This window comes from Gorilla gorilla, chromosome 4, assembly GCF_029281585.2.
Source record: "Gorilla gorilla gorilla isolate KB3781 chromosome 4, NHGRI_mGorGor1-v2.1_pri, whole genome shotgun sequence".
NCBI classification, from domain to species: Eukaryota; Metazoa; Chordata; class Mammalia; order Primates; family Hominidae; genus Gorilla; species Gorilla gorilla.
In genome coordinates, this window is record NC_073228.2 from 26,440,423 (window position 1) to 26,465,585 (window position 25,163).

General features: G+C 50.2%; 1 protein-coding gene and 1 long non-coding RNA gene across 3 annotated transcripts in view; one reads left to right on the plus strand and one right to left on the minus strand.

Annotated features, from left to right (window-relative positions):
- The window catches only part of AXIN2 (axin 2), a 29,993-nt gene extending 6,583 nt beyond the window's left edge, over positions 1-23,410 (plus strand). Inside the window, exons 2-10 of one of the 2 annotated variants that reach the window (XM_031011064.3) lie at positions 2,335-2,475; positions 10,450-10,552; positions 13,648-13,788; positions 14,156-14,667; positions 14,928-15,122; positions 15,438-15,671; positions 16,270-16,365; positions 17,902-18,069; positions 21,879-23,410. In XM_031011064.3, coding sequence (XP_030866924.3) covers positions 2,335-2,475; positions 10,450-10,552; positions 13,648-13,788; positions 14,156-14,667; positions 14,928-15,122; positions 15,438-15,671; positions 16,270-16,365; positions 17,902-18,069; positions 21,879-22,005 — 1,717 coding nt within the window. In that variant the 3' untranslated portion in view covers positions 22,006-23,410. The remainder of the gene's footprint in view (positions 1-2,334; positions 2,476-10,449; positions 10,553-13,647; positions 13,789-14,155; positions 14,668-14,927; positions 15,123-15,437; positions 15,672-16,269; positions 16,366-17,901; positions 18,070-21,878) is intronic. The other variant, XM_031011065.3, reaches the window with a different exon arrangement.
- Positions 6,595-13,848, minus strand: LOC134758506 (uncharacterized). Its single transcript, XR_010133755.1, has 2 exons — positions 13,695-13,848; positions 6,595-10,602 (listed from the first exon to the last, which is right to left on the minus strand). It is a non-coding gene; the product is annotated as an uncharacterized lncRNA (long non-coding RNA).
- Positions 23,411-25,163: the final 1,753 nt, after the last annotated feature.

The following is a 25,163-nucleotide window of genomic DNA, read 5'->3' on the forward strand; positions in this document are numbered from 1 at the left end:
TTCACCAAAAAATCCCAGGAGGTCGTGAGACTTCTTGCCCTCTACAGATATGAGAACAGGGTCAGAGTGTCCAAGTGACGGTCACAAGTCACTTGGTCAAAAGTGTTGAGGGGTTCATGTGCAGTGCTCCTGGTCTGCGCCTTCTGGTCAGTTCTATGCCTACAGCATGTTTCTAAGATCTGACTTGATGCAGTCGGACAGGATCCAGGGCACAGCTGTGGTCCAGCTCCTCTGGCCAAGTCTGACAAGGCCTTTGGCCCACATGGTGCTAAGTTACCTCCTTGGGTGGTTGTGATGATTACAGGGGTCCCTTCTGGCTTAAAAAGTTTATGGCCCTGTAACTTTTTGTGTTTGTTTGGTGACTCCAACAAGCGCAAACTCCTTAAAGGCAGAGACTGCCTCTCCTACTTTCTTTTCCATCCCACCATCCCCTGTTGAGACAGACCCTCACACCAAATTGTGGCGGTGGCTTCCCCCAGGGCTCCCTGCCTGTACCTACCCCTCCTTTCCATCCAGTCTGGTGACAGACCTTGGATCCTATGTGCTGATGGGAATGCTTTCTCCCTGCCGGTCCCCTGGCACCCCTGCTGTCCCCTGGCCTCCTGGCCCCTCCCCATCCAGTTAAGACAGGACTATGACCTTGCACTGAAGACCTACGTCCTTTGCCAGGCCTTCTTAGCCTGGCTAATTAGACCCCTCTCTCTTCCTAGTCTAGGGAGAGCTTTTCGCTACCTTTCCCTTTACCTAGTCCTGGGTGTCATCTCTTCAAATTCCTGCTCATCCATGAGTCCCATCTGTCCCAGGGAGCCATCCCCAACTGTCCCTCCTAGAAATGTTCTATCCGTCATCTGGGTTACCTGTACTAAGGCACTCCTTTCCTGCTTTTTATTCTGTGAGAACTTGGAAACATGTTGAGTCTAGTCTTTGTATTGGGAGGCAGTTTGATTGAGAGCCACGTGACTCAATCCATGCCCACCGTCCAGCTGTGTGATCTGGGCAGGCTGCTGGAATTCTGGACTCCAAGGACCTCATCTGTAGAATGGGCACAGTCCAGTGCTCCTTCTCCCCTCCTCGTGAGCCTGTGATAACACTGAGCGTACCTCCCTCATGACACCCCCACAGTATGGTGACATGCCCCCATCAGGCCATGGGTGCTGGAAGACCAGAGTTCAGCATGTAGCAAGTGAGTAGGAGCTTGGTGAACATGTGCAGACAGCTGACTGTCACCTTTCTGGGTCCTTTTCATTTGCCAACCCCACGGCCATCTTTACAGACCAGCTGCTGTGGACTAATAGAATATATTCTCTTTTCTGAGCCTTTCTTTTCTCCCTCACTTGATTTCTTTGCTGCTGGCATAGACTTGGTGGGACCAGTGGAGGATGCCAGGGTCTTTGTAAATAGGCCTCCTGCGACTTCAGGCCTTAACGTGGTCCCTTCCTGCAGCCTGCCGACCTATCTGCCCCTCCCCGCTACTTAAGCCCCTCACTGGTGACACAAGAGGAATGTGGCCCAGCAGGAGATGTGCACACTGGTTGTTCTGGAAGGAGATCAAGAGGGTGAAATGAGGAGCCAGAGGCCATTGAAACAAAAGGGCTGGAGACACCAGAGGAGGGGCCTGGGCCTTCCTTTGAAACAGCTGTGTTGCTCATTTCAATCCTGCTGCACTAGCCAGCCCTGGGGAGAGGAAGCCGGGGGTGGGGGAAGGGGCATGGCAGCGGCTCATGGCAGAGCTCACAGGTGGGATTGGAGTCCTGAACGTTGTCTTGAACTTTTCTGTCCCATCTGTCCAGCTCAGTGTGGGCCCAGGGTCAAAGTGAGAAAGCCACACTGGCCTCTAGCTGTTTGCATCTCTGGACTGGGCTAACAGACCCCAGACAAGCAGTTTGGGTACTTAAGATGTCTTGGGGCCCTGAAATTGTATTCTTTGGTGCAGGATTGGATAGGGAGGTGGAGCAGAGAAAGATATTTCATCTTCACTGACTCGTTCCCCTCTTCTATTCCATGGCCTCCTCTCCTAAAGCAGAGTTCAGTTCCTTCCTCTAAGTGCATTTAGAGCTTCACAGGATCCCCTGGGCTGCCTCTGGAATACTCTCTGCCCTGGCAGACCCACCACTGGGGGCAGAGGAACCAGCTTGCTTTCCCCAGGGTGAACCGGTGGCTCAGGAGGCCTCCCTTTTGTGGCCCCTGCTTTCTGCCCAGGTGAGCAACTGGACCTGGGCAGCAGGTTGGCGTTGAGCAGATTGTGGGATAGTGCGCTGGGTTGTCCTGGGGTCACCTGATTACCTGGGTTTCTGGTGAGGGTCTGACTGAACCACTTTTGTACTTTGCCCATAGGTCCTTCAAGAGGAGCGATCCTGTTAATCCTTATCACATAGGTTCTGGCTATGTCTTTGCGCCAGCCACCAGCGCCAACGACAGTGAGATATCCAGCGATGCGCTGACGGATGATTCCATGTCCATGACGGACAGCAGTGTGTGAGTATCCTGGCCGCCCTTCCGTGGGCTTGCTTGGGAGTGGATGCCACCTGAGCACTTGGCCAGAATCGTCTGTCATCCTCAGCTGGCTTTGCAGACCCCACCTGTGCATGTATGGACATCGGTTTGGTGGGAGGGGAGTATGACAAGGGTATGGTGCTGGTTAAGGAGGATGACGTGGTCATCTGGGTAGGGTAAAGCTTAGAGCTTTGAAAGTTGGGAGGATATTGTAACAGAAGAAAAACTAAAGGACAGTAGAAGATTAGGATGAATGAATATTTATAGATTCCTTGAGTTTAAAAAACCTTCTTCTGGTTGTCATCATCTGGTTGTCCCTGTAGGATCAGTTGCTTGGCTGGTCCAGAAACCCAGGTATCCTGTCTGCAGAACCAACAGCTGGGAGACAAGGTGGCATTAGAAGGGTCTGTGTTTAGGTATTCATTGTTTTTGGAGGAAGAGGCATTGGAAGTGGGGGTGAGAAAGCCAGAAATCTCTAAAGAGCCACAGTGTGTAATGTTCGGCATTGTTTTGTTTTTAAATGGACATCGTTTATTCAGTAAGTGTGGGTGGAGTGTTAGATACTGAGGACCCTAAGTAGGGGCTGTCTCCAAAGTAGTGTCTGATCTGGATCTTTGGCAGACAGCCTTTGATTTTTGAAAGTAACCCAAGACATTGGCGTGGTCCGATGAGGTCAGAAGGCCCTTAGTCAAGGTAACATTTTGAATTTTAGGTCATCTGAAGTCAAGTCACGGCAATCTCTGTGGATGGACAGCAGTGATCCTCAGTGAGTCTCATGAGGAGGGGTGTGTAGCTGTGGCCTGGGTATCCCTGTCTCCGGCTGTCCTTTGAGGTTTTGGTTCAGGAGACCCAGAGTGGAGCCTGGGGATAGGGGATGGGTAAAATTCCCCAAAGGCTTCTCACCCAACACCCGGTTGAGATTCATTGTTCCAGAAATGGTCTTTGAAAGCTTTTCAATGTTTTGGAGTCAGAATTTCGCCTGCTAAGGGAACAGTTTTGAAAGGCAAACCCATTGAACCATGTAAGTTCTGGCACACTTATTTAGAGTTTGTTCCTTTTAGCTTCCTAAAACTGGACCATCTATTCTTCCAGTTTGTTTGAAACTATCTGGTTTTTATTGGCCAATGTCCTGTTGCCTGGCCTGTGGCATGGGACCAGTTGGAGGGAAAGTTGATGAGGTGAGTTTGGGAACCTACTATTTATTTTGCTGGTGGCTTTTATTGTGTTACCTCAAATTCCCTTGTTAGTACAGGGAGAGAGATCCTCAAGGTGAAAGTTTGAATTTTAATAAAAATAGCATTTTGGCATTAGTACACGTCTTTCATCCAATATGGAAACAGGAAAGTACACATCTTTCATCCAATATGGAGATATGAGAAGTTTCACAGAAGTGAGTTTTCCATATTGACTGAAATTTCGGTATCCATACTTGAAAAAATTGTGCTTTGATAATTTTTTGGTGGACATATTTCTTAGAATACATTTTGCTCTGTCATTATTGCATAGTATTAGACAGGGCATAATTTATCTCTCAGTTATCCAAATAATATCAAGATCTGTTTGTGTACTTTGCTGTGGTATTTCTCTCATAGGCCATGAGGGTGCACAGGGTTATCTGACCCTTTCCCCTTTGAAAAGTTTCTCTTTTCTCTTTTCATTCTCCCTGCTGTTGTGTTTTGCTGTCTGTGTGCTTGCTTCTAGCAAGCATTCCTCCTGTAGCATATATTACTTTGTGGATTGTGTGGGAATCTTAGCATTATGTGTAAAATAAGAGTAAGTTGAAATTGATTGAAGGCATTGAGTGAATCTCCTAAGTCAAATGCAGTTTACATAAGACGATAAGACTTCTGTTTAGTTTTCTTAGAGACTATTTTTGGCTTGCTTCCTGGTCCTTGGCTGCATGTCAGTCCCCATCATTGAGGTGTTATTCTGGGTTCATGATGAGATAACTTGGGTGTAGTCCCATACTTATTTCTGTTTGATCCTCCCAAGACCCAATCAGGAAGGCAGGCAGGCAGATACTTGGGACTTTACAGATGAGGAAATAAGGCCTGGTGCTTCCACAGCCATGCACCTCTGAGACAGACTTCAGGTCCAGGCCAGACACAGGCCCTGTACTTTGCCCGCTTTGCCCTTCCCCCAGGCATGAGTGTTCTCAACATGAGATCTGTGAATAGGACCGGTTGGTCATGAGACCTTTGAGCCACTTTGGGTTTCTTTTATTTATATTTCTTAGTAGTCAAGACTGCTTTTTAGAAAGACTGGTTCTGGGAGGGGTAGAAGGGAGCAGGTTCTAAGTTCTCCCCTGCAGCCTCCCCATTTACTTCCTCTTCTTTTATCCCCTTCCCAGAAGAAAAACTTTCTTTTATTTAGAGGTGACTTTAAAGCTTTCACCCTTCCCCCTTTAGCTGAAGCACTTTGGATTCCAAGCATGGGGGAGCCACTTTTCAGGGATCAGAAAGGTTACCTTTGCCAGTCCCTATTCTAGGTGGCAAGGGTTAGTGTGTAGTTCAGTGAGGTCCACTTGGATACAGAGACAGAAGAGGGCAAGTCCCTCATGTAGCGGCTTTCTCTTTGGGGCACAGTAGATACCTTTGGGTTCCTGGTGGCAGAACCTGTGAGTATTAATAAGCCTATCCTGTGGCAAAGCTGCCTTGGATGGATAGTGAATAAACCAGGAAGCCAGGAGGAAGTGCTGCAAGGCCTAGAGACCCGTGGGCTCATGGTGTTGGCTCTGTTCGTCCTGGTGGTGTTGAGTGGCTCTGTGCCCTCTTCCAATCAAGTGCGCAGGTTATCAGATTAACTGTCACAGTTGTGCCCACCTGGGCATTTATACTACTTAGGAGTGCATTTGGCATCCATGTGGGGTCACTGTCTCTTGGGCATTGTCTCATGCTGCCTCTAGTGGGGCTCACTAGAAAACATCAGAAGGGTCTCCAGACTTGTTGGCACTGACTCAAGCTGCCATTGGGTGCCAGGCATGGGGGTCTCTGGGGCCCTCCCCACTCTGCTGCAAGCAGACTTGGCGATGCAACGTGTTCTCTGGCCGACTGGCTCTGGGTGTGTGTGATCCTGCCCAGCGCCGGGCGGTCACCCGGGATTCCCAGGGCTGGGATCAGACCCCCTCTTCAGAGCTCTGCCAATTGTAGGCCTCGTGCAGATGAGAGCGCCGGGCGAGAAATAAAGTGTGTGGGGGATGAAAAGCTGAACTGAATCGCTTTCAGCCCATTGTTCATCCCGGGAAGCTTAGAGGGGATAAGAGGGTAGCAGGCCCCTTTGAAATTTCCTTGAACAAGTGAATAGGAGCGCCCCATAAAGCATGAAAAGAGCCCTGGCTGTTTCTCCTGTCACAATGGCCAGTGCGGGCTGTGAGGGGCTGGGGAGGGGGGCTGGCTGCCCTGCTGGGAGCTGGGGAGGGAACAGGGCTGGGGAGGGGGGGAGAGGGAGAGAGGGGGTCACAGGCAGCCTTCAATAGACTCCAGAAGGTTGGAGTTCATTAGACACAAACCCAGGAAAGCAATCGTCTCATTTGCGACAGAACCAATTAAGTCCCGGGGGCCTTTGCAAGAGGCCTGGGTAGAAGTTGGGGCAGTGCTGGCCTGCACTTGGTTATTCCAGGGAGCCACATGCCAGGGCCTGAGTGTGCAGAGCAGGCAGGGGCTTTAAAGAAATCATTGCCTTCTCCCAAAGCCTACTGCTGACTTCTGTTTTCCTGCTAAGTAAAAAGCCCTGTTAAAGATGGCTGGGGATTTGGGCCTCTGAGAAGGCTGTTTTATGAGCCTGTTACTCTGAAACCTGCATTCTCGGAAGAAATGGCTTAATTTTTTTTCGAGACAGAGTCTCACTCTGTTGCCAGGCTGGAGTGCAGTGGCGCGATCTTGGCTCACTGGAACCTCCGCCTCCTGGGTTCAAGCGATTCTCCTGCCTCAGCCTCCTGAGTAGCTGGGACTACAGGCGTGCACCACCACGCCCAGCTAATTTTTCTATTTTTAGTTGAGATGGGGCTTCGCCATGTTGGCCAGGATGGTCTCGATCTCTTGACCTCGTGACCCACCCACCTCGGCCTCCCAAAGTGGTGGGATTACAGGCGTGAGCCACCGCAACCTGCCAAAAAAAATTTTTTTAACGTTAACTGCCAGACTCCCACCAAAATCCTTGCAGCACTGGAGGCAGAAGGCTTGTGGGCCATTCCAGGGCATCAGGCTTAGAAGGATGGAGTGAAGACGGTGAAAATGTCAGAAGCAGCAGACTCTTTGCCGCCCAAGTGTAGCCATGGTTAGATGTTGCCAGGAATCATGAAAGCTAAGTCAGTGGTGTGGAGGCCTTTGTCTCTTCTTTCTGCTAGGAGTTGCTCTTGTAATCAGGATCAACTACGTTTGTATGTTGCTTCAGCTCTGAGTGTCCCCAAATCAGCACAAGATGATTTTTTGGTGTTTCACACAGGGAATGTCGCGAGTTATTTATTTGTATTTCTTTATATCTTATTTATGGGGGTTTACTTTGGACACCAGGAAATGCATCTGAGTGAACTTCAAATATTAACCTTTTCCTACAAACCAGGCTTTTGATGTTGGCTGTGATCAGAGGCTGCCTTCAGAGTGGTTGCCAAATGAAGATGCGAGTGGACGCATGTGTGCATGAGTCTGCTATTTCAAAGTCGCCAGAAAATGACATTCAGGTTAGGTCGGGCACGGTGGAGTCAAAAGGCTAAGCTAATTGGCTCGGCTCAAATGGCAGCTAAGTGGAGTCCACACTTCAAAACCATGCTCCCCAGAAACAGCTGGGCCCAGCAGCAGGCTCGTTAACTAAAATGTTTATAATTAAAGGAGACCGTATAGGGACCAAAACTCTGGTGTTCTCCAGCCCACAGGCTTGAGCAGCCAGGAAACTGATCACAGACTTTTAGAGCTTGAATAAAAGAAGAGAGGCCCCCTTTTGGAATGAGGGGCTGTTTTGGAAGAAGATTCTTGGCTGGAGGGAATTAAAGCCACATTTCCTTGAAGGCGCCTGTTAAGCCTTTCTGAGCCTCTACAGGCTGACATCTTCCTTTTCTGCTCTGGTTACAAGTTGCCTTTCCAGCAGTTTAGTTCTTCACCTGCCCTGGGTAATGGAGTGTGTGTGGTGGTCGTGGTGGGGGATGGGGGGCGGGGTATGAGGTGCTTATGAAATCATTTGTTCCTTTTGCCTTCAATATTGCAGTTATCTACTCCCCTCCCCATCCCTACCCCCATCCTGTTTTTTTTTTTTAACCTTATTATATGGAAGAAGAAAAAGAGGCATAAAAGCTCTACCATTGACTTTCATCTGGGAGAAGGAAGAGTGAAAGCTACCAGTGGAAATGTCAGAGTCTTGGAGGGGGTGGACGGGGGACTCTTCTAGGACTCTTGAAGCCTTATGTCACTTGTGTCATGGTGGGGTCCATGGAGTGCTTGACTCCTGCCCCCAAGACTGTCAGGAACAGGGCTGAAGCAGAGTCATCCACTGTCTTAAGTCCCTGGAAGAGAGATGGAGGGTAGACATTGTCTTACAGCTCTAGGGCAGCAGAATTTGGTTAGACCAGCATGAGCCCAATCTGTGGGATACCGCCACCCCTACCATACAAGGTATCTTAGGTGAGAGATGGGGATATTCAGCATGGCTTGGGAACCACCTGGCGAGCCCCATAGCTAGTGAGTACTAGGTGGTTGGGGAGGACTTTCCAGAAAATTCCACAAATTTCCCCCTCATGCCTTATCAATGTCAGGTGACTGCGTGGGGCTTAGGAAATGGCACCTCCACATTAAGACCATCAGGAAGCTTGACTGCTGATTGGGGCTGGGAAGGGCATCTTATTGAAATGACCAAGTGTAGGTTGTTACAGATGCCTGTTCTGGAGTCCAGCAGTGGCTTGGGTATGAGTTGTCAATCTGCTACTGACGGTAACACTAGGTGAGCTATTGAGCATTTCTGGTCATCTGTAAAATGTGGCTCATTAAGGTTCTTATGAGAATGAAGTCTGATTATAGGTCCAATGTCTGATGTACAGTAGGGACTCGGTATGTATGAGCTGGCATTCTCAGGTTGGCATCAGTTGCCTTGGGTGCGATTTGGTTTCTGGTCAAGCCAGGCATGCTTGTAAGTCCCGTTTGCAACTACCCAAGGTGAAGACACAGAGTTTTGATAAATAATCTTTAGGTGGGCTTGGTCAAGTGCCGAGCCTCATGAGTAGGAGGCTGACTGTTTCTCAGTCATGAGTAGGAGACGTGTTTCTCCAGCACTGGTCAGCCAGCTGCTGCGAATCCTTCCCACAGTGCTCTGTCTCTGCTCCATACTCACCTTTCTTTGGGGCAGTACTCACACTTGGGGGTAAGTTGTTGCTCTGGATACTGATCTCTCTTCTCTCCCTTCCCTACTCACCTCAGTGCAATTATCCTTTATGCACTCCTTAGCCAGGGTTTGGTTAACATACATTGGTTTGTTGATCTATTGGAATCTTCATTGTCCCTTGTGTTCCTGTTTTCTGACCTAGGTCAGTAGACTTCCTGAAGATGCAGCTATTTAGAATTCTAGGGCATTTCAGATAAGGAGCTAGAGGTTGACTAGTTACTCCTGGCTTGCCCCCTGGGTATTTTTAGACATTGCTAATTATCCTATTTTTCTTCCACCCTATGATGAACCAGACATTGGGGAAAGGGAAGTAGCCAAACACCCGATTCCAATATTTACAGCCTCCAAGTATGATTCATTATGAAAATGTTTGCACCCTGAGGCTTTTGTAAGTAAGTGGCCTCCTGAAGGGACATCAATGGGAAAATAGTCACACCTTGACCATTCTGCTTTTAAGAAGGAAATTCTTTCTGGAAAAAATCATGGCAACTCCACGTCATAGTTGTAGTGAACACTAGCTGGAGTGGAGGCTTTTTAAAAATTCTTCTACTTGTTAATGTTTTGTTTTTAAAAATATAATGGATAGGGGCCCATACTTCTTCAGGTCTTTGCCCAAAGGTCCCTTTCTCAATGAGGACTTGACACCCACATCCAATTTAAATCTGCAGCTTACCCGCTCACCAGGGATTCTCCTTTTCCTGCTGTGTATTTATTCATAGTACATATCACTAACATACTATTTTTTATTTTGTTCATTGCCTGTGCCTCCCTATTAGAATATAAACTTCAAGAGGGCAGTTGTTTGAATTATGTATCCACTTTGTCTACTGCTCTCTTGCCTAGTGCCTAGGAGAAGATCTGGCACATAGTAGGTGCTAATCTTTAAATGGATTGCACAGACCACCAAATAGTAGGGGCTTTTCTCTTCATGCCCACATTGGTCATATGTCTTTGAAAATTCACTGGTTGGGGGTGGTAGGGTTTGGAGCTGAGAGAAGGGGCCAAAATGTTATATATTCTTTTTATTAATCACCCTGTACTGGTTTATAAAAAGAAATACATTTGGAAATGACTGGGAGGTTGACTTGGAGAGTTATGCATGCTTCACTAATGCCTGATTTAGCCCTCTGTAGGTTTGGTTCTTATCCCTACAACTTTCTGCCCTGGCCCTATCCATAAGGCACTGGTTCCTGGTTTGAAGCAGTGGGAACAAGTGGGAGGACCAGTGGGGCCTGAGAATCTCCTACTTGGGGCACCTGTAAAATAGGGGAGCCTTTGCTCTGCCTGGGCTGGCTGGAGTGTAACCCAGTTCTAAGACAACAGCCCAAGAGATTAACTTTCCAGGCTCTTTCCAAGTCGATGCTTCTGCATCCAAGGAAGCCAAGTTTCCATAGATGATTGATGGGCAGGATTTAAATTTGATCTTGGGTGGGTCCTTCCCTGTGGGAGCACCGATGGTATCTGGAGACACGTGACACTCCTATGGAAGCATGTGGCCCTGTCGGCGGGATCTCAAGATGGCATATGAGAGTAGCCCGTGTGCTGAAAACATCCTTGTAAGCCTGTGGATTCTCTTTTCCTTTCCCTTAGAGATGGAATTCCTCCTTATCGTGTGGGCAGTAAGAAACAGCTCCAGAGAGAAATGCATCGCAGTGTGAAGGCCAATGGCCAAGTGTCTCTACCTCATTTCCCGGTGAGTACAGTCTGGAGTGAGGAGACAGCTGTTTTCGGCCATGTTGAGTCCTAAAGAAAAGAAATGGGTGGTGGAATGGGGAGAGGTATAGGGAAGGTAGAAAAGAGCAGTACCTAAGGTCCCCTAGGGCAAAGGGAGAGAAAAGAAGAACTGGACAATAGGCATGACATGGTTTTTTGGGATGTGACGGTGAGCACAGTGATGTGATTATGAGGTATCAGTCAGTTTTGCTATAAAGGAATACCTGAGGTTGAGTAATTTATAAAGAAAAGAGGTTTACGGCTGGGCGCAGTGGCTCATGCCTGTAATCTCAGCACTTTGGGAGTCGGAGGTGGGCAGATCACCTGAGGTCAGGAGTTCGAGACCAGCCTGGCCAACATGGTGAAGCCCCACCACTACTAAAAATACAAAAATTAGCCTGGCGTGGTGACGTGCGCCTGTAGTCCCAGCTACTTGGGAGCCTGAGGCAGGGGAATCACTTGAACCTGGGAGGTGGAGGTTGTAGTGAGCTAATGCCAGTGCACTCCAGCCTGGGCGACAGAGCAAGACTCCATCTCAAAAGAAAAAACAAAGAAAAGAGGTTTATTTGGTTCATGGATCTGCAGGCTATACAAGAACCATGGCGCCAACATCTGCTTCTGGCGAAGGTTTCAGGGAGCTTTCAATCATGATGCAAGGGGAAGGAGAGCCAGTTTGTAACATAGGGAGAGAAGCAGCAAGCTGAGGTTGGGGGGGTGGTGGGCAATGCCATGTTCTTTCAAACAACCAGATCTCCTATGAACTACAGGGAAAACTTGCTCATTACTGCAGGGAGGGCACCAAACACCTCCCACTAGGTGCACTTCCACCATTGGGGATCATATTTCAACATGAGATTTGGAGGGGACAAACATCCCAACTATATGAGAGGTTTGATGACCTATTTTTGAACCTCTGCATTTTCTGAATTCAAAAAAAAAATTCCCTATCAGAAAGAAACTGAAGCACTTATTTCCCAGAAACTAAGAAATGCTAGATGATCCATGCTTCTCTACAGCTTGGTGAGCTCACTGTATTTCCACTAGAATGGAAGCCCTCTGATGGGAGGGAGTTTTATCTATTCTGTTAACCTCTGTATGCACAGAGACTAGAACAGTACCTGACACATAACAGGTGCTCAATAAACATTTGAGTGAATGAATAAGGAACCTCTGCCCCCCTTGGGACATTCTCCTGCTCTCTTCACTGGGACATTCTACTTCTTGTGTCAACCACAGGACTCCAAGTCATTTTAGTCAGTGATTTTAGTCATTTATTTATGTATTCATTGACCATTTCTCCTCCTCCTGGCTCCTGAAGCCCTGGAGGGTAGCTGTTCCTTTCCAACTCCAGAACTTGGCTTGGTACCTGCTGGTGAGTCTGTGCCTATCAAATGCGGAATGAACGAAGTGTTTAGAAGTGAGGATCTCCTGAGCAGCTTCTTCCTGTGACTGAGATGGTGGATGAAGGGCTCTTCTGGGACCTCTGCTTTTATTTCCATGCTCGCTAAAGCAGCCAGCACATGGCTGTACTCAAGAGAACTTCCCCATCTACATTCCCATTTTAGGGCTGTGCTGTTTCCAACAGCCTCAGATCCAGGTTGCAAGGAGGGGAGGGGAAGAAAGCACCCAGCTCACAGCAGGTGTTTATGAATCCTTCCTGCCAGCTTCAGAGAATCTAATTGGTCTGTCTGGTTATGTTGTGTTTAAAAAATTAACACATTGAATTGCTAAACCCATGTTGCATTAGTGCACAAACTATAGCTCTTCTCTGAAAGCTCCTCACACAGACAAGGGCAGACTTACCTTGTTTTAAAATTAGCATACTAAAATTGCTTTTCTGAGGACCTCTAGCATCCCCTCCCTCTACAGATAACAAGTATTGATGACATACTATCATTGTTTTTTTGACTGGGGGATATGTGAGTTAACAAAGAAAAGTTCTATCGCCCAAGCTTGTAAATTAGATGATTTTGTCCTGGGGTGTGCAAATCGACTTTCTCCATCAGGCAGCGCTTTGATCAGGGGCTGCAAGGAGCCAGCCTGTGTGAGAATGGCCACCTACACAGGAGCCTTTCTCTCCTCTCCCAGTTTCTGCAGCTAAGTGGTTGCCGTGGCAAGGCCCATCTTTTCAGCTGGGGGAGATGCTAGCCTTTGCAAGTTAGTTTTCTGCTACCCCCACCCCACCCCAAAGAAAGGAGCTAAGCAAGAGGGAGATTAGGAAGAAGGAGGTAGAACAACTGGAGACGTGGGGGGTTGGGTGGGGGGAGCGAGATGACAGGAAAAGGACAGAAAGCTGGGCAGCAGGGGTTCTCTCTGTTTGCTGCTTTTGGCAGGCGTACTCGGTGCCTTTTTATATTCTGCACTTGATTTGGAGATGTTCCCTTTTCCCTTGATAGATCAGCTTCAGGCAGCCAAGCTCAGCAGTGTTCTGCTACTAGCCTGCAGCAGCTTTCTTCATTTTCTGTACAAAGAGAGAGGGAGGAGGGAAGGAGAAAAACGAGGGAGATCGAGGACAGTGTTGAGACAACACCACCTCAAAGGTGCGCAGTGTGCGGCCAGGAAATAAATTACCACTTCTTCTCTGATCCAGGCCGTTTGACTCCCTTTTCCCCCCCTTTCTTCCCTCCCACCTCCTTTCCAATCTTATTTTTTTAAATTTTCAACTCCCTTTCTGTTTAGATTCTACTTTCTATTCCTTGAGTTGGTCTCTCCCCTCCCCACCTCAGAGGGCTGCCTTTTTTTTTTTTTTTTGATGTTTGACAACAGTCTTTGAAGATTTTCTGCTTCAGAGTAGCTACTGATGGGCTGGTTGTACTACAGAGAGAACAAGCAGGGCCTCTCGGAGTGCGACCAACTGCTCCTGCCCAAGGCAAACGCTGGTGGGGACCATGGCTCTCCATGAGGCCATGGTGCTAGCGCATAAAAGTCCCGAGCAGCCCAGGCCGCCTTGCCATCCACTCTCCATCCGAACATGGGTTTGCGGTGCACAGCGCCCGGTGCGGGAAGCTCCGGCCAAGCCACCGCCCACGCGGCCTGCTGAACGTGCCTCCTCCCTTTCCTTTCCACGTCCTGTAGAGAACCCACCGCCTGCCCAAGGAGATGACCCCCGTGGAACCCGCTACCTTTGCAGCTGAGCTGATCTCGAGGCTGGAAAAGCTGAAGCTGGAGTTGGAGAGCCGCCACAGCCTGGAGGAGCGCCTGCAGCAGATCCGAGAGGTAATGCAGCCTAGGCCCTCTTCCTGCTTCCGTCCACGGCGTGCGCGCACGTATGTGTTTGCGCATGTGCATGAGGTGCGTGAGGGTGTGCGCATGTGCATGGGTTGCATGCGCATGGGCGTGGGCTGCGTGTGGCTGTGTGCCTGGGCGTGGGCTGTGTGCGCATGTGCGTGGGTTGCGTGTGGGTGTGCATATGCGTGTGGATATGTGCTTGTGTAGGCGGGCCTGTGCGTGTGCGCATAGGCGTGGCTGTGGGCGTGCACACGGGTGTGCGTGCTCCTGCGTAGGGAGCCGAATGTTGCAACCCCAGGGCCTCTGGCCCTTCTGCTTCCTGGGTCACTTCTCTTTCTGACGTCTTCCTTTTCAGGATGAAGAGAAGGAGGGCTCCGAGCTCACACTCAATTCGCGGGAGGGGGCGCCCACGCAGCACCCCCTCTCCCTACTGTCCTCCGGCAGCTACGAGGAAGACCCGCAAACGATACTGGACGATCACCTGTCCAGGGTCCTCAAGACCCCTGGCTGCCAGTCTCCGGGCGTAGGCCGCTATAGCCCCCGCTCCCGCTCCCCGGACCACCACCACCACCACCATTCGCAGTACCACTCCCTGCTCCCGCCCGGTGGCAAACTGCCTCCCGCGGCCGCCTCGCCGGGCGCCTGCCCCCTCCTCGGGGGCAAGGGCTTTGTGACCAAGCAGACGACGAAGCATGTCCACCACCACTACATCCACCACCATGCCGTCCCCAAGACCAAGGAGGAGATCGAGGCGGAGGCCACGCAGCGGGTGCACTGCTTCTGCCCTGGGGGCAGCGAGTATTACTGCTACTCGAAATGCAAAAGCCACCCCAAGGCTCCGGAAACCATGCCCAGCGAGCAGTTTGGGTAAGTGCCGGGCGGACCGCAGTGTCCCGTGTGGGGCTTGTCTCCCAGCCAGGTCCATGGGCAGGTGTGAGGTGGGAGCCGCATTACAGGCATTTAGTTTCTAAGAGGGCGGCAGAGGGCACGGCCGGGTGAGGGTGCGGGGAGCAGGTGCATGGGTCTTTCGTGTCACCAGCCCCCCGTCTTGCTGAATTGTCTGATTCTAGGAGTCCCGGAGATTTAACCGGGTCTCTGGGTTGGGTGTGGTTCTTGGTTCCCCACAGCGGCAGCAGAGGCAGTACCTTGCCCAAACGCAATGGGAAAGGCACGGAGCCGGGCCTGGCCCTGCCCGCCAGGGAAGGAGGGGCCCCCGGCGGAGCTGGGGCCCTGCAGCTTCCCCGGGAGGAAGGAGACAGGTCGCAGGATGTCTGGCAGTGGATGCTGGAGAGTGAGCGGCAGAGCAAGCCCAAGCCCCATAGGTAAACACCGCTTGCCGCCGCCGCGGCCGCGAGGGTCATGGGCACTCAGTACGGAGGTATTGTGGGAATGGCTGTTTTTGCAGTCCGCCGAATACAAATGTGACTATTTGCTCCTGCCATCTTAATATTAAACGTTGGACTGAGCAGACCACAAAAATGTCATGTTTTGGCACTGACCCCTGTTCGTGTTATGGTAGTTATTTTTTTTACTCTCTCTCTGAGCAGAATAGACAAGTTTCTATTGAAGTCACATTTTCCAGTTCTTCTAACCCAGTTTCTTTCCTTCTGTTTTCTCTCTGCTCATTCCTTGTTTAGTGCCCAAAGCACAAAAAAGGCCTACCCCTTGGAGTCTGCCCGCTCGTCTCCAGGCGAACGAGCCAGCCGGCACCATCTGTGGGGGGGCAACAGTGGGCACCCCCGCACCACCCCCCGTGCCCACCTGTTCACCCAGGACCCTGCGATGCCTCCCCTGACCCCACCCAACACTCTGGCTCAGCTGGAGGAGGCCTGTCGCAGGCTAGCTGAGGTGTCGAAGCCCCCAAAGCAGCGGTGAGTGGAAGTGAAGGGTCCTAGGTTGAGGCAGGGATTGGGTTTGGGTGGAGACCTGGTCTGTGGCTAATGGGGAGGGCCTCTCTTTCTGCCTGGGTCTCAAACCCTCCCATGAGAGGAAGAATTACTTATGGATGAGTAAGCTGCTGCTTTCCAGCTTCTAGAAATTGTTCCCTTCAGTTATGTTCATTCTACTAGAGTTAAGCCAGGATCTGTGAGGCAAGTCATGCCTAGAATTGGGAGAATGAATTTCAGCAATTGCTTACAAATCCCATTCCTTACAAATGTCTTGGTTGTTTAAGGCTGGTTAGTTGAGTATATAAGAAGCTGTGAGATGGAGGATCAAGAGTCCTCAGCCCTTTGCTGGGGCTGAGAATGTCCCATCCTGGGCTCCCAGGGGGGCTTAGAATGGCTGTTCCAAGACGTCTTCCTGGCCTCTTCAGCCACTGTTAACCCAGGGTCTTGGTTGGGTCTCCATAGGGATGGAAGTCGGGTTCGTGTCTCTTTAGGAGGCCAAATAGTAATTTTCTGTCTGCTTTTCAATTGCTCTGGGGACAACAGTGCACCTCTAAATCCCTCGCCCTGGCTGTGTCCTCAGGTGCTGTGTGGCCAGTCAGCAGAGGGACAGGAATCACTCGGCCACTGTTCAGACGGGAGCCACACCCTTCTCCAATCCAAGCCTGGCTCCAGAAGAGTGAGTGTCTTTATCTGACATTACTGAGATCTGCCGAGTGGTTTATGTTTCAGAATATTCGCTATCTGGAGTTTCATTTTCATGAAACTTTTTTTGGTTTTTAAAATCACTTTGATTTTAGCGCTAGTGATGAGGAACAGTAAACGTAGATGTTGCCATCCATGTCCTGCCGACAAATGCATCATAGCAAAAGTTTTTCTAGTCATACACAAATCAAAAGCTGGGACATGAAGCCATTAGCAGAAGTGTAGAAGGGACCTCAAATTCAGCTGGAAAAGTTGCCCCCATTCAACTTGCAATTTAGTAGTACTAGAAACATTTGTCACCCCTGAGCAGAAAGATCATTCTCCACTGTGGCAGAGGTGGAGGGGACCATCCTTGTGTTTTTGTTTGGAGAAGACAGAATATCTTCCCCCAAATTGGGCAGTGATTCTTTTTGTAAATTTAGTCTCTTTCAAAGTAGGTTGAGGAGCCTGCTCAGTTTAATTACTGGATGGTACAATTAAAAAGAAATCTGCTAAAGAGATCTAAAATGGTCTGTAGCAAGTTTTCTTTCTTAGTGTCTTCATCCTGAGCAATGAGCAATGTTTGAAGTCCTCAATAGGCCACTGCCCTGGACCCTTTCATTGTTTCAATTGGTTGACTCTAAGTGTACCAGCTGTCTGGGTCTGGGCCAGCCACTTTTTTTTTTCTTTTTGAGACAGAGTCTCGCCCTGTTGCCCAGGCTGGAGTGCAGTGGTTTAATCTCGGCTCACTGCAGCCTCCGCCTCCTGAGTTCAGGCAGTTCTCCTGCCTCAGCCTCCTGAGTAGCTGGGATTACAGGCGCCCACCACCACGCCCAGCTAATTTTTTGTATTGTTAGTAGAGACAGGGTTTCGCCATGTTGGCCAGGCTGGTCTCAAACTCCTGGCCTCAAGTGATCTGCCCACCTCGGCCTCGGATTACAGGCGTGAGCCACCACGCCCGGCCTAGCAGCCTTTTTTTCAAGCCATTCTACAAAATCTCAGAATAAATGGGGAAATGGACATGACTGTGTGATAACCCCCATTAGTTGTTCTCATTCTGCTGGAATAAGGGGTGGGCTTTAGGCATTCTGAGTTCATGCCATCCCAAAGGTGTCCTGCTCTGGGTTTGTCTCTTTAGCACTCTCCAATCCAGGTGAGACCCGGCATCTCTGTGATAATTTCTCTTCTCTCATCTTCTTGGGGAAGCACCCCATTTATGCCAGCCTGAAAGAGGCCGCCGTATACTTTCATTTGGTGGCGGTGGGGGAAATGATACCAATTTGTACAACCAAAAGGAAATCATCCTTTTCTGCATGCTCCATGCAGCACATGTGGGGTTGGACTGTGTGTCCCCCAGGGCTGCCTGACTCTGGGATGTGGGGCTCTGCCCCAGCCCCCACTTTGGGTTTACAATTGCAGCCCTAGTGTTTGGATACCCTGTCACTTATGCACATGTGCGCACGTGTGTGTTTGCGTTAGATGCGTGTCTGCTTTAAAATGCTAAACTTGTTCCATTCCATCTTATTTTCAGTCACAAAGAGCCAAAGAAACTGGCAGGTGTCCACGCGCTCCAGGCCAGTGAGTTGGTTGTCACTTACTTTTTCTGTGGGGAAGAAATTCCATACCGGAGGATGCTGAAGGCTCAGAGCTTGACCCTGGGCCACTTTAAAGAGCAGCTCAGCAAAAAGGGAAATTATAGGTAAGAGTCCTGTGGCTTTTTTCTGCTCTCAGTTTGTTTGCTCAGAACCAAGAGCCAGAGCCTGGAGCAGGTCCCCTGGCTGAGCAGACCTGGGTGGGGCAGGGTGGGAGGGGGCTCAGCAGGCGCTGGGGGAGGCTCCTTCTCATTTCTTCTCTCCCCTCACCACTAGCAGCAATAACGAAGCAGCAGCCGCAAGAGGGAGGCTGCGTGGAGGGTTCTCTGGGGGACCTGGCCAGGCTCTTTCCACCAGGTGAACCAGACTGAGGAGAGAAAAGGAGCAGCTGCTTGCTCTGACAGGAGAGTGGGGCTCAGGCCACACTGCAGAGGCTTTACCTGCAATTAAGGGGCTTGTGGGCGAGCGGGGAGCAAGGAGCAAAAAGAGGGACAGGCACACTGATTAGGAGGGAGGGTCGGGAAGCGCCACCCTCCTGGCTTGAGTTTAGGAGAGACCCCCACATTGAAGGCTCCAAATAGTCAGGAACCATGCCTAGGAAAAGTCCCCCGTGTTTTTCTTACCCTGCCTTTCCACCTGAACAGCCTCCCTGGGTTTTATGGGCCATTAGAAGCAGGGATGCGCCTTTGTCCATAACAAAGAAGGGGCTGGACCTGCAGGTGGGCACAGGGTGAATAGGGCAGTCTACTCCTCCTGTCCGGGCCTGGGCCCCGCTGCCTTCTCCCCTGCAGGGGCTTCAGGAAGGGAACTTCCTGGTCTCCTTACCTTGTCTGCACTGCAGAGTGGACGGAGGTGCCCTTGAGAAGGTCCATGCTGACTTTTTAGGGCCCTTGAGAGGGTTCAAGAGCTGAGGAGGATGAGGGCCAGCCCTAGGCCATTCCTTCTGTTGATCATTTCCCTCGTAAGGAGCAGGTGATGACTCTGCCTCAGTTCATCTGGAGTCCTCCCTTGCCCCTCTCCATGGCCTGCAGCCCAAGAGAATGTGTGGATTCTGCTCCAGTTCTGTCCCAGGTTTAGGGCTCCAGGCTGGGACAAGGGTGAGACAGGGGCACCCTAGTTTAAGGAGGTGCTCACTCTGGGGTCTACACCCAAGACAGAGTTCCAACTCCTCAGCTGTGTGCCGTTGTCCCTGTGCCAGGACCACAGTCTATTCCCAGGTGTGAACCCATTGCCGCCACCAGGGCCAGGGGTGTGAGTGGAAAACTCTGAATAGCACTTGGTAACCTGCCAGGTGGGCATGGGCTCCTGGACCGGGATGAGTCCACCTGCAGGGCTCTGAGACACCCTCCCCTCTAGAGCAGGCCTTGTATAGTTTTACCAGCCACCTTCATCTGGGAGTTAGTTTGGGCGGGGGCTCAAAGTGATTCTCTTTGGAGTGGGGAGGGGATGGAGGTTGGACTGAGCCCCTGGAGGTAACTGGCCAGCAGGGTGTGTCGCTGGGTCTGGATAGTCCCTTTTACACCTAGGCAGAGACAATTGTGAAAAGGTATCAAAGGGGTGGGGGAACAGGCCTGGCTGCTGCTGCTGCTGCTGCTTTTATCTTGAAAAGACACAAGGTGAAACTAATGACACAAGTGTGCCCCTCTGGGGATTCATTTTGATCTTGGCTTTGTCTTGGCTGGACTTCGAGTGGAACTGCAGGTGACCTTGGAGAAGAGCCATGTGGCGCTGGCATAGGCCTGTGGGGAAAGTGCCTCCTTCAGCTGCTGTGGCCACATCTGGCTCTGATTTTTTTTTTTCTCCCTGAGGCACAGTTAATAAGCCTGGCTTTGAAGCCCTGGCCTCCCCTTTAATGCACAAAGACTTGCACAAATGGTCAATTCTGCGATCCTCTCCAGTTCTTTCCTGAGTGGATCAGGCTGTGGGAAGGCCCTCCCAGCTGCCTTATCTCTGCAGGGCCTGAGCTAGACTCAGTGTCCTCCTGGGGTAGTACAGGGACACAGGGTGTCATGCCTCACCCTCCCAGCAGGGCTGGTGCTTCAACATCTCAATTTGTACAAATACATCCCCCTTTCAAAAAAATAAAAAAGACCCAGTGAGGTTGGGGCCGTGGAGCAGGGGTGGGAGGTGGGGGGGGACCTGGGATGCGTTGAGTAATCTCAACATGGCAGGGGTTCAAAAAGCAAACAGTCCCTTCAGACGCGCCAGACGCTATTGGTGCCAGATGTCAGAAGAAAGCAAAGTTTGCCACATAAAGCATGTTGCAGTGGAAAAGCCTGTTTCTTGGAGAAAATGAGGGCAGTGCAGTGTGTTTGAAGTCCTGGGGGTGGGGCCGAGAGAATGTGGCCTCTCTCCTCTCTGGAGGAGGTTGCAATTATGTAAAAGGTCGCTGCGTGTTTGCTCAGACATGCTGTGAAAGCCCAACTTGGTAAACCCTGGAGGGGTCGGAGCTGGGGCCAAAGGGGTCTGACGGAGGGTGGCGTTGGGATTTGAGCCTCTTATGTGGAGAAGTGACTTTTCCCCCCACTGTCCTGAGTCTCCTGTGCACAGAGCCCCTCCCCATTTTCTCACTGTCTCCTCTCACGCTCCCCCGAGAATTTTGACCCCTTGACATGACGTGTCTTCAGTGCTGCCTAGTCAGAGCCATGCCGTTGTTCACCCCACTGCATTAGCTGGGTCAGGAATGCTAAAAACAAAGAACCTTGACTAAACCCAGCTGTTCACTGTATTTAGCCTTATCTCCTACGAAAGTATTTGGCTTGCCTTTATTAAAGAGGGAAAAAATTGAGCTCTAACCAAGGGGAATTAATTTTTTTTTTATTTTTAAAGGGAAAAGACAAAGCCCAACCATAACCCTGAGACACAATTAAATGCTTGAAAGGTTCTCCCATCCCCCCAGGGGCCTGTGACCTTCCCTCTGTGAGTGGCCTTTATGGGCTGGAAATGACAGCTTGCAGGGGCAAGTTTAATCCCTCTGAGGGGTCTCCCTTGGCTGGGGACAGGGAAGGAAGAGGCCCTTGCTTAATTTCCTCAGAAGGGGTTTGGGGGTGGGCCTGGCCCAAGAGGACAGCAGTTGTTTCCGAATGTGGCACTCCTGAGAGGCCAGGCATTTGCATCTGTACAATTAAACAGCCTCAGAAGAAAGAACGCTGGGGAGGGATGAAAGGAGCCTTTAATCAACGGGCATAATAGAAGGGCCTTTGGTGTTTGACCCTGGAGGGATGGGATGGGAGAAGAGGCCTGGAAATGGGGAGAAGAGGGGAGGGTATCATGGGGCCAGTGCCGTCTGTTCGGCCCTGGGACGCTGCGCTGGGCTGGCTTGCCTCCTGTGTGGCTGTGCCAGGGCCATCCAGGAGTGTTGCACTTGGGACCTAGAGGATGGGAAGGCCGAGAGGCCTTTGGACTGCTAAACCATCTGGAAGTCAGCCTTTTACAGACTTCGGCAGGTTCCGGCTCTCCAGGTGTGATGGGTTCAGGATGGCTGAACCTGGAGATAGTCTGGAGTCTCTTTGAAGGACCTGCTTGGCTCCTGCTGCAAATGAACTGCAGGCATTTGTCCTTCCCTTCCCTCCCCCACCCCACTGCTGAAAAAGGTTGGCAGGGGGGAAAGCAGCTCTGCTTTTCACAGTGTGTGTGTCAGGAGACAGCAGAGGTGCTGGGTTGAAGATTGCAGGTGGCAGGCCCAGCCCAGGCTGCTGCTCAGTGGGTGCCTGGCCTTCATCATCTCGGCCCACCTCCTTCTTGTGGTGTGGCCAGTCCCAGTTGCCGTCTTAAAGCAGATGTGGGCAACAGTGTACAGGCACACCTGCCATAGCAAATTCCTAGGATACCTCAGTCCTCCATGTTGGTATGCTTTTCTTTTCAACAATGTGGAAAATGCAGTTTACCAAGAAGCTTTTTTGGTTTTCCTTTTAAGGTATTACTTCAAAAAAGCAAGCGATGAGTTTGCCTGTGGAGCGGTGTTTGAGGAGATCTGGGAGGATGAGACGGTGCTCCCGATGTATGAAGGCCGGATTCTGGGCAAAGTGGAGCGGATCGATTGAGCCTTGGGGTCTGGCTTTGGTGGACTGTTGGAGCCCGAAGCTCTTGTGAACTGTCTTGGCTGTGAGCAACTGCGACAAAACATTTTGAAGGAAAATTAAACCAATGAAGAAGACAAAGTCTAAGGAAGAATCGGCCAGTGGGCCTTCGGGAGGGCGGGGGGAGGTTGATTTTCATGATTCATGAGCTGGGTACTGACTGAGAGAAGAAAAGCCTGAACTATTTATTAAAAACATGACCACTCTTGGCTATTGAAGATGCTGCCTGTATTTGAGAGACTGCCATACATAATATATGACTTCCTAGGGATCTGAAATCCATAAACTAAGAGAAACTGTGTATAGCTTACCTGAACAGGAATCCTTACTGATATTTATAGAACAGTTGATTTCCCCCATCCCCAGTTTATGGATATGCTGCTTTAAACTTGGAAGGGGGAGACAGGAAGTTTTAATTGTTCTGACTAAACTTAGGAGTTGAGCTAGGAGTGCGTTCATGGTTTCTTCACTAACAGAGGAATTATGCTTTGCACTACGTCCCTGCAAGTGAAGACAGACTGTTTTAGACTTTTTAAAATGGTGCCCTACCATTGACACATGCAGAAATTGGTGCGTTTTGTTTTTTTTTTCCTATGCTGCTCTGTTTTGTCTTAAAGGTCTTGAGGGTTGACCACGTTGCGTCATCATCAACATTTTGGGGGTTGTGTTGGATGGGATGATCTGTTGCAGAGAGGCAGGGAACCCCGCTTCTTCGGGCCCCAGGTTGATCCTGTGACTGAGGCTCCCCCTCATGTAGCCTCCCCGGGCCCAGGGCCCTGAGGCCTGCTAGAATCACTGCCGCTGTGCTTTCGTGGAAATGACAGTTCCTTGTTTTTTTTTGTTTCTGTTTTTGTTTTACATTAGTCATTGGACCACAGCCATTCAGGAACTACCCCCTGCCCCACAAAGAAATGAACAGTTGTAGGGAGACCCAGCAGCACCTTTCCTCCACACACCTTCATTTTGATGTTCGGGTTTTTGTGTTAAGTTAATCTGTACATTCTGTTTGCCATTGTTACTTGTACTATACATCTGTATATAGTGTACGGCAAAAGAGTATTAATCCACTATCTCTAGTGCTTGACTTTAAATCAGTACAGTACCTGTACCTGCACGGTCACCCGCTCCGTGTGTCGCCCTATATTGAGGGCTCAAGCTTTCCCTTGTTTTTTGAAAGGGGTTTATGTATAAATATATTTTATGCCTTTTTATTACAAGTCTTGTACTCAATGACTTTTGTCATGACATTTTGTTCTACTTATACTGTAAATTATGCATTATAAAGAGTTCATTTAAGGAAAATTACTTGGTACAATAATTATTGTAATTAAGAGATGTAGCCTTTATTAAAATTTTATATTTTTCAAAACACTGGCCTCGTCTTTGAATCCCCAGGGTGGGAACAGGGCCGAGGGGCCCTTTTGTGTGTAGACATCTGTGCTTGATTTCCCACCTTGCCCAAGCCCGTCTCTGACCTCGAGCCCTGACCTGATCTGGACCCACCTGGAGGTTTTGTAAAACCATTTATTCAAATCACCTGGCTACTGGCTGAGGCTTTTCTTGCCTTGGAGCAGGCTGTAGATGACAATCTCCTTTGGGGGTCCTCTTCCCTGTAACACCTCCATTCAGCCTCTTCCTCCTGGGCAGATTGTCTCCAGTCCGGCCAGGTAGGTGCAGGGGACCAGGGGATGAGAGGAGGCCCTCCTAGGAGTTTCAACAGGTGTCTCCGACATGAAAGCCGTTCAGCAGATGGTTTCATAGACCTGGAATGTCCACGTGGGGCCAATGGACTTAGAGATCAAAGCTAGCCAGGCAGCCTCCCCATTCTGGGAGCTGATCAACAAGGCTGACTATTAATCCTGTCAGTATTTTATCGTGGGCCATCAGGCTCAGGGCCGGTCAGGTGTCGGGAACATAGCAAGGAGGTGGTTCAGGAGGAGGCGACACAGGCAGCTTCTGCACCGCTCAGTGGACAGGTGTGCTTATGTGGCCGAGGACCTCGGCAGGCAGTTGCCCGCTCAACAAACGTGCCCTCCCTGTATCCTGAGGACTTGGCCTGCATGCCAGGCCATACTTTAGATCTGGGAAAGCAGGTCTTTTTAGTGGAGTCCTAGGAAGAACCCTTTTTAAAAACAGAGGATCTGTAACTGCAGTTGGACTTGACTTCTTGTGTGCTGAGTTTTCATGAAACGAACTCGGTGGTCTGCAGTGGATCTGCTTGGCTTGTTCTTCCTGCTGCCAACTGGCGTCGGGCCGGCAGCATAGAGAAAGGCCAGGGTTCTGGCCATGCGGGGTAGGGATGGATTCGAACCCAGTAGCCTCGGTGTGGTGGCAGTAGTAGGAGTTGTCAAGGCTGCTGGGAGAGTCCTGAGTTACCCTCTGAGAAGGCGAGGATGTGAGGGCATCTGGCAAGAGGCTGGAGGAGCTCTGATTCCTTGAACTTGTCCCTAACCATGCAGGTGCTGTGCCCTCCCCTCCTGGCTGGAATGGGGGCTCATACCAGGGTGTCCAACACTTTTCGAATTGTAAACTTCTTTCCAAGACAAAAGGATGAAGAGATGCAACCTATTGTGTGTAGTGAGGATTGGAGTGTGTGGATGCTTTTCATCTCTATCTTCAGGCCTCTTGATTGAGGAGAGTGATGAGGTTGGGGCTTGGGCCTCAGACAAACTGGACGGAAGGCCCAGCACCACCACCCTCTGGGTGCCATGAGCGGGTTCCTGGCATCTTCTAAGGTGCATTTGTGAGAGAGAACTGGACTAGTTGATCACTCATGTTTCTATCTCCTGTTTTCATTCTTTTTTTTTTTTTTTTTTTGAGACAAAGTCTCACTCTGTCATCCAGGCTGGAGTGCAATGGCGCAATCTCGGCTCACTGCAACCTCCACCTCCTGGATTCAAGCGATTCTCAGGCCTCAGCCTCCTGATTAGCTGGGATTACAGGCGCCCACCACTATGCCTGGCTAATTTTTGTATTTTTTTAGTAGAGATGGGGTTTTGCTATGTTGCCCAGGCTGGTCTCAAACTCCTGAGACCTCCCAAAAGTGCTAGGATTACAGACATGAGCCACTGCACCTGGCCCCTGTTTTCATCTTTAAACCTTTTTTTTTTTTTTTTTTGGAG